The 17,691-nt window shown below is 36.3% G+C and overlaps 1 protein-coding gene across 1 annotated transcript in view; it reads right to left on the minus strand.

Annotated features, from left to right (window-relative positions):
* The window catches only part of nup214 (nucleoporin 214), a 94,183-nt gene that overhangs the window by 27,082 nt on the left and 49,410 nt on the right, over positions 1–17,691 (minus strand). The window contains exons 25-29 of the mRNA XM_079872171.1: positions 14,144–14,210; positions 13,975–14,041; positions 13,069–13,147; positions 12,391–12,443; positions 9,928–11,412 (exon numbers count right to left, since the gene is read on the minus strand). Of these exons, the coding sequence (XP_079728297.1) occupies positions 9,928–11,412; positions 12,391–12,443; positions 13,069–13,147; positions 13,975–14,041; positions 14,144–14,210 (1,751 nt within the window). The remainder of the gene's footprint in view (positions 1–9,927; positions 11,413–12,390; positions 12,444–13,068; positions 13,148–13,974; positions 14,042–14,143; positions 14,211–17,691) is intronic.

Consider the following 17,691-nt stretch of genomic DNA (forward strand, 5'->3'; position numbering starts at 1 on the left):
TATAATAACGCTAATATTCCCGCTCTATAATAACTCTAATATTCCCGCTCTATAATAACTCTAATATTCCCGCTCTATAATAACACTAATATTCCCGCTCTATAATAACTCTAATATTCCCGCTGTATAATAACACTAATATTCCCGCTCTATAATAACTCTAATATTCCCGCTGTATAATAACACTAATATTCCCGCTCTATAATAACTCTAATATTCCCGCTGTATAATAACGCTAATATTCCCGCTCTATAATAACACTAATATTCCCGCTCTATAATAACTCTAATATTCCCGCTCTATAATAACACTAATATTCCCGCTCTATAATAACTCTAATATTCCCGCTCTATAATAACTCTAATATTCCCGCTGTATAATAACGCTAATATTCCCGCTCTATAATAACACTAATATTCCCGCTCTATAATAACTCTAATATTCCCGCTCTATAATAACACTAATATTCCCGCTCTATAATAACTCTAATATTCCCGCTCTATAATAACACTAATATTCCCGCTCTATAATAACACTAATATTCCCGCTCTATAATAACTCTAATATTCCTGCTCTATAATAACTCTAATATTCCCGCTCTATAATAACTCTAATATTCCCGCTCTATAATAACACTAATATTCCCGCTCTATAATAACTCTAATATTCCTGCTCTATAATAACTCTAATATTCCCGCTCTATAATAACTCTAATATTCCCGCTCTATAATAACACTAATATTCCCGCTCTATAATAACACTAATATTCCCGCTCTATAATAACACTAATATTCCCGCTCTATAATAACTCTAATATTCCTGCTCTATAATAACTCTAATATTCCCGCTCTATAATAACTCTAATATTCCTGCTCTATAACACTAATATTCCCGCTCTATAATAACTCTAATATTCCCGCTCTATAATAACACTAATATTCCCGCTCTATATAATAACACTAATAGTCCCGCTCTATAATAACTCTAATATTCCCGCTCTATAACGACGCTAATATTCCCGCTCTATATAATAACGCTAATATTCCCGCTCTATATAATAACGCTAATATTCCCGCTCTATAATAACGCTAATATTCCCGCTCTATAATAACGCTAATATTCCCGCTCTATAATAACGCTAATATTCCCGCTCTATAATAACGCTAATATTCCCGCTCTATAACGCTAATATTCCTGCTCTATAATAACACTAATCTTCCCGCTCTATAATAACACTAATATTCCTGCCGTCTCTATAATAACGCTAATATTCCCGCTCTATAATAACACTAATATTCCTGCTCTATAATAACACTAATATTCCCGCTCTATAATAACACTAATATTCCTGCTCTATAATAACACTAATATTCCCGCTCTATAATAACGCTAATATTCCCGCTCTATAATAACGCTAATATTCCCGCTCTATAATAACACTAATATTCCCGCTCTATAATAACACTAATATTCCCGCTCTATAATAACGCTAATATTCCCGCTCTATAATAACGCTAATATTCCTGCTCTATAATAACACTAATATTCCCGCTCTATAATAACACTAATATTCCTGCTCTATAATAACACTAATATTCCTGCCGTCTCTATAATAACGCTAATATTCCCGCTCTATAATAACACTAATATTCCTGCTCTATAATAACACTAATATTCCCGCTCTATAATAACACTAATATTCCTGCTCTATAATAACACTAATATTCCTGCCGTCTCTATAATAACGCTAATATTCCCGCTCTATAATAACACTAATATTCCTGCTCTATAATAACACTAATATTCCCGCTCTATAATAACGCTAATATTCCCGCTCTATAATAACGCTAATATTCCTGCTCTATAATAACACTAATATTCCCGCTCTATAATAACACTAATATTCCTGCTCTATAATAACACTAATATTCCTGCCGTCTCTATAATAACGCTAATATTCCCGCTCTATAATAACACTAATATTCCTGCTCTATAATAACACTAATATTCCCGCTCTATAATAACACTAATATTCCTGCTCTATAATAACACTAATATTCCCGCTCTATAATAACGCTAATATTCCTGCTCTATAATAACACTAATATTCCTGCTCTATAATAACACTAATATTCCTGCTCTATAATAACACTAATATTCCCGCTCTATAATAACACTAATATTCCTGCTCTATAATAACACTAATATTCCTGCTCTATAATAACTCTAATATTCCTGCTCTATAATAACACTAATATTCCTGCTCTATAATAACTCTAATATTCCTGCTCTATAATAACGCTAATATTCCCGCTCTATAATAACGCTAATATTCCCACTCTATAATAACACTAATATTCCATAACACTAATATAACTTTTGTAACTATATTTATAATGTATATTTTATTTTATGTATATTTTATTAATATTTTATTAATGAAGTGTTATTTTACATTTGATTTCAGTTTCTGAACCTGAACACCTGAAAATCTTAAAACACTGTTTATTTCAGTCGTATCTTGTTCAGTTGTGTCTATTTGTTGCGATTGCTAATTTTTTGTTTGTCCTTTTTTAATTACTGAGTGCTTATTGTCTTTAATGATGCTTGAAGTTTATATTAGTTGGGCTAGTTGTTTTCTATGGTGTTTTTTTTTAATAATCGGTCAAACCGAGTCGCAAAAATGTCTGAAATTGTTTGCGTTTCAACCACTAAAACGTTTTCTCAGACAGAAAGCAATGATAGCGCTGGAGATACGTTAGATTGTAGACTTCTAACGTGTGTGTTAGCAGGGCTCATTGAGTGTTGTGGTGTGTCGTGAGCATGTACAGTAGTGATGGGTCAGTGGAAGTGACTCCATCAGGGGAATGTGCATCAGTCTCGGGTGTGTCTTCAGGGCAGGATTTCTCCCATTCCTATGAGTTCCTGTGACTTCCACCTTATAAACAGCTGAGTCACTGACCCCTGACCCCCATATTCACACCTGTTTATGCTCTGCGTGTTTAGGGCCACATTAAACTCTAAAGAATGTGCTGACTGAAATTATGCAAATGTGATGGTACGGTTTACCTTAGACTGCATATTGTGTTCTGATGTGAATTACTGACGCTTGCCATTTTTCCAGCCTGTGCATTACTCAGTCAGACGGACAGAGGGAGCGTTAAAGCCAAGGTTCAGTCAGGCAATCCAATCTCAAAATACAAATGAATTAAAGTGGATCAACTGAGTAAAGACTAGGGTTGTGGATCGTTTGAATTTTAACGATTCCGATTCCAAAATATGACCAAATTATTTGTCTCAATAGCAGTCTATATCAAGTATATTTTGCTGAAAATAAATATGCAATGATTTCAAAATGTAGATATCAGTGAAATTCATGAGTAAAAGAAAAGGAAGAATCCACAAACAATTATTGAAGAAAATCTGACAGTCAGTAACACAATAAAACCAATGTAGACATTTTAAACTAACAGTATTCAGCTAATAGCCTACTATAGACACTGAATAAAGTAATCAACTGTAAAAAAATAAATAAAACTTATTATTGCACAATAATCGTTCTATCTGGATTGTCGTGTTTTCGTAATTGTTTGAAGCCAAAAGAGTATCGTTTGAATTTTAACGATTCTGATTCTTCTTATCGATTCCTAATTTAGATTCCAATAAGGTAAAAGATAACATGGATATCATTCACAAATGGAGCGTTTGCCTGTGGTTTAAAAACACCATAGAAAACAACTAGCCCAACTAATATAAATGTCAAGCATTATTAAAGACAAGTAAACACTCAGAGATTAAAAAAGAACTAACTGAAAACTTAGCAATCGCAACAAATGGACACAACTGAACAAAGATACGACTGAAATAAACAGTGTTTTAAGATTTTCAAGAGTTCAGGTTCAGAAACTGTAATCAAATGTAAAATAAATCTGCACTTTATTAATAAAATATACATTACAAATATAGTTACAAAAGATATTCAAAGTTATTATAGAGCGGGAATATTAGAGTTATTATAGAGCGGGAATATTAGCGTTATTATAGAGCGGGAATATTAGTGTTATTATAGAGACGGCGGGAATATTAGTGTTATTATAGAGCGGGAATATTAGTGTTATTATAGAGCAGGAATATTAGTGTTATTATAGCAGGAATATTAGTGTTATTATAGCAGGAATATTAGTGTTATTATAGAGCGGGAATATTAGTGTTATTATAGAGCGGGAATATTAGTGCTATTATAGAGCGGGAATATTAGTGTTATTATAGAGACGGCGGGAATATTAGTGTTATTATAGAGCGGGAATATTAGTGTTATTATAGAGCAGGAATATTAGTGTTATTATAGCAGGAATATTAGTGTTATTATAGCAGGAATATTAGTGTTATTATAGAGCGGGAATATTAGTGTTATTATAGAGCAGGAATATTAGTGTTATTATAGAGCGGGAATATTAGCGTTATTATAGAGCGGGAATATTAGCGTTATTATAGAGCGGGAATATTAGCGTTATTATAGAGCAGTAATATTAGTGTTATTATAGAGTGGGAATATTAGCGTTATTATAGAGTGGGAATATTAGAGTTATTATAGAGCGGGAATATTAGTGTTATTATAGAGCGGGAATATTAGTGTTATTATAGAGCAGGAATATTAGTGTTATTATAGAGCGGGCGGGAATATTAGCGTTATTATAGAGCGGGAATATTAGTGTTATTATAGAGCAGGAATATTAGTGTTATTATAGAGCAGGAATATTAGTGTTATTATAGAGCGGGCGGGAATATTAGCGTTATTATAGAGCGGGAATATTAGTGTTATTATAGAGCAGGAATATTAGTGTTATTATAGAGCAGGAATATTAGTGTTATTATAGAGCGGGAATATTAGCGTTATTATAGAGCGGGAATATTAGTGTTATTATAGCAGGAATATTAGTGTTATTATAGAGCAGGAATATTAGTGTTATTATAGAGCAGGAATATTAGTGTTATTATAGAGCGGGAATATTAGCGTTATTATAGAGCGGGAATATTAGCGTTATTATAGAGCGGGAATATTAGTGTTATTATAGAGCGGGAATATTAGTGTTATTATAGAGCGGGAATATTAGTGTTATTATAGAGCAGGAATATTAGTGTTATTATAGAGCGGGAATATTAGCGTTATTATAGAGCGGGAATATTAGTGTTATTATAGCAGGAATATTAGCGTTATTATAGAGCGGGAATATTAGTGCTATTATAGAGCGGGAACATTAGTGTTATTATAGAGACGGCGGGAATATTAGTGTTATTATAGAGCGGGAATATTAGTGTTATTATAGAGCAGGAATATTAGTGTTATTATAGCAGGAATATTAGTGTTATTATAGAGCGGGAATATTAGTGTTATTATAGAGCAGGAATATTAGTGTTATTATAGAGCGGGAATATTAGCGTTATTATAGAGCGGGAATATTAGTGTTATTATAGAGCAGGAATATTAGTGTTATTATAGAGCGGGAATATTAGCGTTATTATAGAGCAGGAATATTAGTGTTATTATAGCAGGAATATTAGTGTTATTATAGAGCGGGAATATTAGTGTTATTATAGAGCAGGAATATTAGTGTTATTATAGAGCGGGAATATTAGCGTTATTATAGAGCGGGAATATTAGTGTTATTATAGAGCGGGAATATTAGCGTTATTATAGAGCGGGAATATTAGCGTTATTATAGAGCGGGAATATTAGAGTTATTATAGAGACGGAATATTAGTGTTATTATAGAGCGGGAATATTAGTGTTATTATAGAGCGGGAATATTAGCGTTATTATAGAGCAGGAATATTAGCGTTATTATAGAGCGGGAATATTAGTGTTATTATAGAGCAGGAATATTAGTGTTATTATAGCAGGAATATTAGTGTTATTATAGAGCGGGAATATTAGTGTTATTATAGAGCGGGAATATTAGTGTTATTATAGAGCGGGAATATTAGTGTTATTATAGAGCGGGAATATTAGCGTTATTATAGAGCAGGAATATTAGCGTTATTATAGAGCAGGAATATTAGCGTTATTATAGAGCAGGAATATTAGCGTTATTATAGAGCAGGAATATTAGCGTTATTATAGAGCGGGAATATTAGTGTTATTATAGAGCGGGAATATTAGTGTTATTATAGAGCAGGAATATTATAGGGGTGGGAATCACCAGAGGCACCACGATACGATATTATCCCGATACTTAGGTCACGATACGATATTATTGCGATTTTAAACATATTGCGATATTCTGCAATATATTGCAATTTATTACCTTTTTCCAACTTCAAATTATGTCCGCAAAGGAAAACTGTCAACATCTGTTTGTTCATGTCACATCAATTTTAATAATCTCCGTTAATAATCTGCATTAATAATCTGTTACACAGAACTTATTATATTAAATATTCATCAAGATTCACACCTTCACAAAATCCAAACATTCAGTGTAAGAGTAAAAAAATGACATAACATTATTTATAGTAAGTTTATTTGATTCACATCTTATTTAGAGTTTTGACCTCGACAACCCAACTGCATTTACCCAAACAGTCTAAACTAAAATATTGTTTTGGTTGAATCGGTTCAAAGGAGTCATTAGTTCGCGAATCGGATGTGTCATTAGCGGACTTGTACAACGCGTGTGATTATCCCGGCAGTGGACATCGCACAAGATTTGTCAACACAGAAAACATTTCATCATTGGATTTTGTTTTGTTTATTGAAAGTGTTTTTCATGTCAGCTGAATGTGCGGAACGCTTTTCAGAGAAGATAAGGCAACGTAATTTTTTTTTGTTTTTTGTTTTTTTGCACAACACCCAGCAGTAATTCAGGAAAAAAATACCCGAATGCTGCACGTGAAACTTCGGTCTTCCGATCTTTTACCATCGTGTCAATTCTCAATTGATTTTGATTAATATGCGCGAGGGAGCGAGAGAGAGCAAGACAGAAGACGGCGAGGGTGCGCGCGCGATCGCGGCTCTCTCTCTCTGCTCGTTCTTTCAGTAATGCACCCTGTTGACTTCAATAATAAGTAATCAGTAATATGCACCTATCGCAAGCGCAGCAGTCATGTACATCACTCACCGATCAAATAAGGCTTTGGCGAGACAAAAAATTGCTTGTGAGAGAGACGCGTGAGTGACAGAGAGACGGAGGGAGAGCAGGGAAAGGAAATGCAGCTGAATGAATACGCTGCGTGTTTTAAATTGCGTAAAAAAAGGTTTTATAACAAAACACAATATGTGACGGCCGGTGTTGATTCTGTGGCGCACCGCCACATTCATTTGTAGCATTCTACTACCAAAGTTAAATTCTCATGTGTAATTTAAATAATAAAACATCGATACTTGGCGCCCGTGTATCGATACAGTATTGCCACAGAAAATATCGCGATACTATGCTGTATCGATTTTTTCCCCCACCCCTAGAATATTAGCGTTATTATAGAGCGGGAATATTAGTGTTATTATGGGAATATTAGTGTTATTATAGAGCGGGAATATTAGCGTTATTATAGAGCGGGAATATTAGTGTTATTATAGAGCGGGAATATTAGTGTTATTATAGAGCAGGAATATTAGTGTTATTATAGAGCAGGAATATTAGTGTTATTATAGAGCAGGAATATTAGTGTTATTATAGAGCGGGAATATTAGTGTTATTATAGAGCGGGAATATTAGTGTTATTATAGAGCAGGAATATTAGTGTTATTATAGAGCGGGAATATTAGAGTTATTATAGAGCAGGAATATTAGTGTTATTATAGAGCGGGAATATTAGTGTTATTATGGGAATATTAGTGTTATTATAGAGCGGGAATATTAGTGTTATTATAGAGCAGGAATATTAGTGTTATTATAGAGCAGGAATATTAGTGTTATTATAGAGCAGGAATATTAGTGTTATTATAGAGCAGGAATATTAGTGTTATTATAGAGCGGGAATATTAGTGTTATTATAGAGCGGGAATATTAGTGTTATTATAGAGCAGGAATATTAGTGTTATTATAGCAGGAATATTAGTGTTATTATAGAGCGGGAATATTAGTGTTATAGAGCGGGAATATTAGTGTTATTATATTATAGAGCGGGAATATTAGCGTTATTATAGAGCGGGAATATTAGTGTTATTATAGAGCGGGAATATTAGTGTTATTATAGCAGGAATATTAGTGTTATTATAGAGCGGGAATATTAGTGTTATTATAGAGCAGGAATATTAGTGTTATTATAGAGCGGGAATATTAGTGTTATTATAGCAGGAATATTAGTGTTATTATAGAGCGGGAATATTAGTGTTATTATAGAGCGGGAATATTAGTGTTATTATAGAGCAGGAATATTAGTGTTATTATAGAGCGGGAATATTAGTGTTATTATAGCAGGAATATTAGTGTTATTATAGAGCGGGAATATTAGTGTTATTATAGAGCAGGAATATTAGTGTTATTATAGAGCGGGAATATTAGTGTTATTATAGCAGGAATATTAGTGTTATTATAGAGCGGGAATATTAGTGTTATTATAGCAGGAATATTAGTGTTATTATAGAGCGGGAATATTAGTGTTATTATAGAGCGGGAATATTAGTGTTATTATAGAGCGGGAATATTAGTGTTATTATAGAGCAGGAATATTAGTGTTATTATAGCAGGAATATTAGTGTTATTATAGAGCGGGAATATTAGTGTTATAGAGCGGGAATATTAGTGTTATTATAGAGCAGGAATATTAGCGTTATTATATATTAGTGTTATTATAGAGTAGGAATATTAGCGTTATTATAGAGCGGGAATATTAGTGTTATTATGGGAATATTAGTGTTATTATAGAGCGGGAATATTAGCGTTATTATAGAGCGGGAATATTAGTGTTATTACAGAGCGGGAATATTAGTGTTATTATAGAGCGGGAATATTAGTGTTATTATAGAGCAGGAATATTAGTGTTATTATAGCAGGAATATTAGTGTTATTATAGAGCGGGAATATTAGTGTTATAGAGCGGGAATATTAGTGTTATTATAGAGCAGGAATATTAGCGTTATTATAGCAGGAATATTAGTGTTATTATAGAGCGGGAATATTAGTGTTATTATAGAGCGGGTATATTAGTGTTATTATAGAGCGGGAATATTAGCGTTATTATAGAGCGGGAATATTAGTGTTATTATAGAGCGGGAATATTAGCGTTATTATAGAGCGGGAATATTAGCGTTATTATAGAGCGGGAATATTAGTGTTATTATAGAGCAGGAATATTAGCGTTATTATAGCAGGAATATTAGTGTTATTATAGAGCGGGAATATTAGTGTTATAGAGCGGGAATATTAGTGTTATTATAGAGCAGGAATATTAGTGTTATTATAGCAGGAATATTAGTGTTATTATAGAGCGGGAATATTAGTGTTATAGAGCGGGAATATTAGTGTTATTATAGAGCAGGAATATTAGCGTTATTATAGAGCGGGAATATTAGTGTTATTATGGGAATATTAGCGTTATTATAGAGCGGGAATATTAGTGTTATTATAGAGCGGGAATATTAGCGTTATTATAGAGCGGGAATATTAGCGTTATTATATATTAGTGTTATTATAGAGCAGGAATATTAGAGTTATTATAGAGTAGGAATATTAGGCTGCTGTCACTTTAAGAGCTGTACGGATCCAATATACTGATACACACGCAGCACAGAAAACAGCGTGCGAGTCGTCTCAAGCTTGAATTGTTTAGTCATATTGAAATGCACACAAAGGAATCAATAACAAGTATACGATTCATGACCAAGTATTTTCGATTCCCAACTCTACATCCTACTCTATCTTGTCGGAATAAACTACCCTGTGATTTGTGTAAACAGATTGTCCAGTGCATTTTGTAAAAACCCACCTGATGGTTGTCCAAAACCGAACCCAGAGGACGCCGTGGTGGTGTTGCTCCCGAACATGGACCCCTGGCCGAAGCCTGCGCTGGGCTGTCCGAAACCAGGAGCGCTGCTTTGGGAAAAGAGTCCAGTTCCAGTTCCAGTGCCGGCTGCGGAGCCGGTGCCAGTGCCGGCCGCGAAGGAGAAGGAACTAGCACTGTTAGCACTAGTAGCTCCAAATATCCCTGCTCCTCCGCCGGTGGCCGTCGACGTGGTGGAGGTCGTAGCCGGCGACCCAAACCCAGAGCTCGCGCTAAACGCCGCCTGACCAAAACTGAAGTTGCTAGCAGAGCCGGAGGCGGCGGGCTGGCCGAAACCAGCAGGACTCTGTCCGAACGCAAGCTTGCCAAAGCCAGAGGTCGGATTGGTGCCAAACGCGGTGGATCCGAACGCTGTATTCGGAGCGGTGGGAGATTGTCCGAAAGTAGGAGCTGCGCTAGTGGTGATGGCTGTGGACGGGGTGGATGAAGCCGAGGTAGTGGCGACTGTGGAGAAACTGACGGTTTGAGCGTCGGTGCCGAAGATTGAGCCTGGTTTGTCAGAGGTTGAAGTTGCTGGAGTCTCTTGAGGAGCAGGAGTGGCTGTAGAAGAGCTGCTAATAGGCTCAAGAGCGGGATTAGCGACCGGTTCTGCTGAAGGAGGCTCGGATGCAGCCGTCGGCGTGTCGGATGGTGGAGTAACTGATGGAGGAGGTGCGGGCGAGACCTCCACAGCTGGAGGAGTTGGAGGCATGATGGAAGTTGCTGTAATGGTTTCTGTAATGATGGGAGCCGCGGCTTCAGTGTCCGATACGACTGGCGCACTTAAAGTTAGCGGTTTAGGACTGGGAGGTTCTTTAGCTTCTTCTTTAGCCAACTCGGGTGAAGTCGTCGTCGTTGGGAGGGAGTTTGTTGGAAGAGTCGTCTCTTGAAGAGGTGCGCGGAGAAGACTGCCGAAAGATGTGGCGTCTGGTGAGAACGTCGTCGAGGGAATCGTAAAAGTTGGTTTTACTGAGGGAGCCGCTCCTTCTGGTGGTTTAGCGGCGGGTGTAGGCGTGCCGAGAGCTTGTGGCGTAGTCGTTTTTGTAGCTTCTGTTGTGGCGCTTTCTAATTCTGCTGTTGTGCTTCCAGTTTCCGCAGGCTTGATTTGCGCGGAATTGAATGTGAATCCTGTGGATCCGTTGCCAGGTGGTCCAAAGGTGAAACCTAGCGCGGATTTGGAGGCATCCTTGAGCTCTTCGCTCTGGCCGACTCTTAAGCCGGAGAAGCAGCCGAGAGTTTCTCCTTGGGCTTTGGGAGCGTGAGGGAGTTTAGGAGTCTCTGGAGGCGGGGTAGAGGAGCTCGCGCTCGGGGCGGGAGAAGCCAGTTTTGGGGTGAAGGAAAAAGGCTCCTCGGATCCACCAGGGCCGAACGGCATCTTTGATCCGGCACTGCTAGCGAAGGAGAACTTGCCTGGCGGGCCAGAACTCTTTGCTGTTTGTAGGATTAGAAGAGAAAGAAAAGAAAGAAGTTTACTAAGACGGCATGACTAATTGAATCTGCAGAAAGTTAAAATCAATTTGATTTATAGTTGTTTTAGCTGATTTTCAATGCTTGATTTGTCCATTTTAATGTCCCCCTGTGGTGAAAATCAAGCTTTTAAATGTCCATTTGGTGTTTTAAGACAAGCCATGTGGAAATATACTTTAGTAATACAGTAAGCCTTGGATAAAACTAACTCTACATCGCGAGTCATATCGTTTACATCAACGATTCATATCATCGCATTTTTATATCGCGATATAACGATGTATTGTAACACCCCTAAGAGTGACTAAAACTATTTGTTATAGAATACACTTTTTTCACCTTGAGTTGGAAATTTGAACGTTCACGTTTCCTTTAATTTATTTTCAAGATCTGAGATGAATTCTAAGAACCAAAGACAGTCTCAAAAACACGCTTTGAAATCGCTGGTGTTTCTGACGTCACAAACTACCTTGTAACCAATCAGATCAACGTGTGATCGCCAACCAGTGGATCTCTGAGCTGAGTGAGTGAGTGGAGGCGGGGCTCATTTGCATATTCATAAAGCCGAGAATACTAAATGAGGCAAGGGTGTCGAGATACATTCAAGATATTTTAAGACATGAAGACATTTTTTTTCAAGGAAAATATGTAATTTTGGTGATCAAAGATGAGTTTTAAGGGATGAAATGATCGACTACAAAGAGACTTTCATCTTGAGGCCATTTGGAAGATTGCTAAGGCCCCGGCTCTCTGGTTGAGAAACACTGATGTAAATTATGCTGCGATTTCTGCAGATTCATGCAGCACTGACTCCTGGCCATTGGATTGATACTGAAAATTTACATTTTCTGACAATTACAGTGATAAAAAGGAAATCTAAAGTGTGTAAAAAATCTAATGTTTGCATCTCTAAATGAGACGAGACACATATGGAGACGATACCTTGAGTGTTGTTGGCGTCCGGGGGTTGAGATGTGAAACTGAACCCTGTTGACCTGTGAAACAGCAAAATATGAGTCTTATGTTTACATACAATCAAATATAAAGACATTAGACATGACATCAGAAGAGTTGCTGAAGAGACACTGAAATGTGGAGTCGCTTCAGTCAAGACTCAATCAATAGCAATCAGGAAGACTTACACTACCAGTCAAAAGTTTGGGATCGGGAAGATTTTTAATGTTTTTAAAAGAACTCTTCTGCTCACCAAGGCTGCGTTTATTTGATTAAAAAATAAAAAAATAAACAGTAATATTGTGAAATATTATTATAATGTAAATAATCTGTTTTCTATGTAAATATATAATAAAGTGTAATTTATTCCTGTGATCAAAGCTGAATTTTTAGCATCATTACTCCAGTCTTCAGTGTCACATGATCCTTCAGAAATCACTCTAATGATGATTTAATGCTCAAGAAACACTTATGATTATTGTAAAATATATTAAAATAGCAAACAGTCATTTTAAATTGTAATAACATTTCACAATATTACAGTTTTTTTGTATTTTTATTCTAATAAATGCAGCCTTGGTGAGCAGAAGAGAGTTATTTTAAAGATTTTCCCAATGGTAGTGTATATAGAGGTTGAGGTAGTTATAATTATGTTTAATAACTCACGGTGCAGAGAACGAGAAGCCCTTCGAGTTCTTCTCGCTGACAGATGAAGCAGCTCCTGCTTCAGGTTTTGCTGCTCCTCCTGGACCAGACACACACAACCCAGCTCAATATTAAACACTCACACTTTTATTCAGAAAGATGCATTAAACCCTCATCCTTCCCTCGCGTTCTGTGCCAAATCAGTCAAAATGACCCGAAGCCCTAAAATTATACTTCTTTTTTTTTTGTCCACAAAGATTATTTTATTTTGATATTTTTTCTATTTTTTTAAAGCAATTTGTTTGAGAGATTTTTTGTTATTTTTTATTTTACTTACCTTTAAATTACTAGATTTGATCAATAAATAATAAATAAATAGTAATTTAGAAGCACATTCATCACATTCTTTCAAATTAATTAAAAAATTTCTCACAATTTCATGAATAACCAGCTCTAAATATCTTACATCGGGAGTCTTTGCAGACCTCTTGTAGAAAAATAATAATATAACATGATATTCCATGACTCTAGATGGCCTTATAGCTCTATATGCAGCAAATGAGCTGTTCCTCTGGGTCCTAAAGCCAGTTCACTTCAGTATGCATTCACATAGACATGTAGACATTATAAAATATTCTTTTGGTAAAGTTTTACCACTTTTAGTTTGATTTTTGAGCATTTTTAGGTTTTTCTATGTGCACTGAAGCATTCCTCACTTTCTATTCATTCCTAACGGGGTCAAATTGACCCGCGAGAGAAGGATTTGTTACTTTTTTAAATTTCAACCACAAAACTCCTCAAATCCATACATTTTTTATTAGTTGTGTATTCGTGGTTCAAGTGCGATCATTGTCCGTGTCAAAATGACCCGAGGGAAGGATGAATGCTAAATTGAACACATTTGAGCGCATGGGAGCTCACACCTACCGAACACGAAACTGGAAGATGTGGTCTGGGCCGGCGACTGGACCTTTAGCGCAGCCTGAAAGGAACTCTGTGAGAGTGAAGACAGCGATACACCAAACGTCAGACATTACATGCTGGTCTTTAAGAAGCAGTGTGATGTTTCCTGTAGTGTAGCTCATGCGAGACTCACTTTATTGGCCTCCACCGTAGCCAGAACCTGCTGAACCACCTGAGCCGCCGGTGCTGGAACAGACGCGCTACACACACACACACACACACACACACACATCAGGAACTATGATCACTAACACTCTTAGGAGAACATCTATCATCTGAGGGCCATGCATTGCAGAATTTAGTCATAAAAACAGAATTTAAAGCATAACTGACACTGAATTTGGCCCTTTTTGGATGAATAAATCAAAAGTAGGGATGTACACTTAATCAAATGGCAATATGAACTAATGATTGTGAATATTAAAATCTGAAGTCTCACTATATGAGCACATGATGACATGAACTTGATCTGAGAGTCACTTTAGCAGCATTTCACCATTTCATCTGAGAAAACTAATCGCAGATACACACACACACACACACACACACACACACACACACCTTCACTTCAACTCGCCAAAATAAAAGTTTGGTTTAACTTGAAGAAATGATGACAGAAATACATTACAACTGTACAACTCAAATTACCTCTCAAATGAAAATGTAACAATTTATTTTATATTTTGCCAAACGAAATGCTGCAAAACAGGTTTACTGTTCAAATTATAACAGAACAAATTTTTACAAATATAAAAATTACAATTTAATAATTTTATTCTTAGTAATGGTAGTAGTAGTAGTATTAATTTAATGTTTTTTTTTTTTTTTTTTTTTTACAATTTTATGAGCTCAAATGACATGCTTTGATTATTAAAATGTAATTAAACTATTAAAATGGAGCCCAGAAACAGAGAAAACATAGAATTTGGGAAAAATAAAATGGAATAAGAAAAGATAAAACCGATTTCACAGGGCCCTAAAATGAAACATTTCATGCTTTCAATTAATTCGATATGATTTTTGATTACTAAATTTGAATTTAATGATTAAAAAAAAAAAAAAAAAAAAAAAAAAAAAATAAAAAAAAAAAAAAATAAAAAAAAAAAAAATATATATATATATATATATATATATATATATATATATATATATATATATATATATATATATATATATACATATATAATATATACATACACAATCGTGCTCAGAATTAATCATACCCCTGGTAAATATGATCAAAAATGGCAGTAAAAAATAAATCTGCATCGTTTATCCTTTTGATCTTTCATTAAAAAAATTGGCAAAATCCTAACCTTTCATTGAATTAAAAGAATTGAAAGTGGGAATGAAATCACATTATGAAATAAATGTTTTTCTCCAAAACACGTTGGCCACAATTATTCATACCCTTTTATTAAATACTTTCTGCAACCTCCTTTTGCCAAGATACCAGCTCTGAGTCTTCTCCTATAATGCCTGATGAGTTTGGAGAACACCTGACCTGAGATCAGAGACCATTCCTCCATACAGAATCTCTCCAGATCCTGCAGATTCCCAGATCCATGTTTGTGCTTCTCCTCTTCAGTTCAGCCACTCATCAGGTCAGGGAACTGGGACGGTCATGGCAGAAGCTTCATTTTGTGCTCGGTTACACATTTTTGTGTTGATTTTGATGTTTGTTTTGGATCGTTGTCCTGATGGAAGATCCAACCACGGCCCATTATAAGATTTCTAGCAGAAGGCCGTCAGGTTTAGATTTTTTATCTGTTGATATTTGATAGAATCCACGATGCCATGTATCTGAACAAGAAGTCCAGCACCTCCAGCAGAAAAATAGGCCCAAAACATATAAGATCCAACGGTATATTAAATTGTACACATGGGGGACTTTTTATCCTTGTGGTCACCAAACCCATCTAGCGTGTTTGCTGCCAAAAAGCCCTTTTTAGTTTGATCTGACCACAGAACCCTGTGCCGTCTGAAGATCCAGTCGTGTCTGACCACTGAATATGCTGGAGTTTGTTCTTGGAGGAGCGAGGAGGATTTTTCTTGAAACCCTCCCAAACAACATGTCGGGATGTAGGAGTTGTTTGATAATTCTGACCCCAAGACTCACTAATCTCTGCAATTCTCCATCTGTGATCCTTGAAGAGTCTTTGGCCACTCAAACTATCCTCCTCATCGTCCATTAAGACAATATAGACACACGTCCTCTTCCTGGCAGATTCGTAACATCTTTAGTTGATTATAACTTCTTAATTGACCCTTCGCAGGGAGCTTGATTGACAGGCGATCTAACCAATCATAATCCACCATCCGCCATTTTGTCCGACAAAGCAGTCAGGAGAGATAGCAGATTAACATGGGATAATTTAAACTTAAAAAACGGAGTGTACTGACGCCTTTCCGCGGTTAAAACAACATTCCTTCTGATGTTCATTCATGTTTATTTGATGCTATAAATTAACTAGAAGGAAGAGATGATCGGTTCACGGGCAGCTTTAACTGATGCTCTACAGCGATCTGTCAGACACATTTAAGAGCCACAAAACGGTATGTATCGTTTAAATTTCTTTTAAAAAATGACAAAATTTGAAAGGTGAGACTTTGTTTAATATGTCTAATATCAAAAGTAACCGAAAAGTAACCTGGTCCGTCCTGTCTGTCAGCGTGTTGTCAGTCTCCTCTCTGCTCCGCGATGTATTTTTCACTGCGTGAGAACATGGTGTGGCGTGAGAGCAGTGTAGCTTGTCGGACATAGCGACAGTAACTAAGGGGGGCGGGTCTTTGCGAAGGGTCAATTATTGCCCTGATGGTCAAAATGGGGATTTTCAATTCTTTAGCTATTGTCTTACAGCCACTTTCTATTTTGTGAAGCTCAACAATCTTTTGCTGCACATCAGAACTATATTCTGTGGTTTTCCTCATTGTGATGATTAAGGGAATTTGGCCTTTGTGTTTCCTCATATTTAAACTCCTGTGAAACAAGAAGTCATAGCTGGACAGTTTCATGTTCCTAGTCACCCTGGTGTGCTAAATAAAGGTAAATATTAATGAGAATATACTTCAGAGACATTTTACTCATAAAAAATTCTAGGGGTATGAATAATTGTGGCCAACGTGTTTTGGAGAAAAACGTTTATTTTATAATGTGATTTTCCCCCCACTTTCAATTCTTTTACTTCAATGAAAGGTTAGAATTTTGCGATTTTTTGAAGGAAAGATCAAAAGGATAAACAATGCAGATTTATTTTTTACAGCCATTTTTGATCATATTTACCAGGGGTGTGATTAATTCTGAGCACGACTGTATATATATACACACACACACACAACTAACGTTAGAATTATATTCTTTTGAATATTGATATGGCCGACACAAGACCAAAGAGACGATGAACAAATAAAGAATGGAAGGAACACGAACTCCCGAATTTCCATCAGAAAAGCAGAAAGAGGGGATGAGGAGAAGGATGAGGAGGATGAGGAGGAGGGGCTGGGATGAGGAGGAGGGGCTGGGATGAGGAGGAGGGAGGGGCCGGGATGAGGAGGAGGAGGATGAGGAGGAGGGAGGGGGAGGGGCTGGGATGAGGAGGAGGGAGGGAGAGGGGCTGGGATGAGGAGGAGGGAGGGGCCGGGATGAGGAGGATGAGGAGGAGGGAGGGGGAGGGGCTGGGA

Source organism: Squalius cephalus, assembly GCF_949319135.1.
Source record: "Squalius cephalus genome assembly, chromosome: 5".
Taxonomy (NCBI): domain Eukaryota; kingdom Metazoa; phylum Chordata; class Actinopteri; order Cypriniformes; family Leuciscidae; genus Squalius; species Squalius cephalus.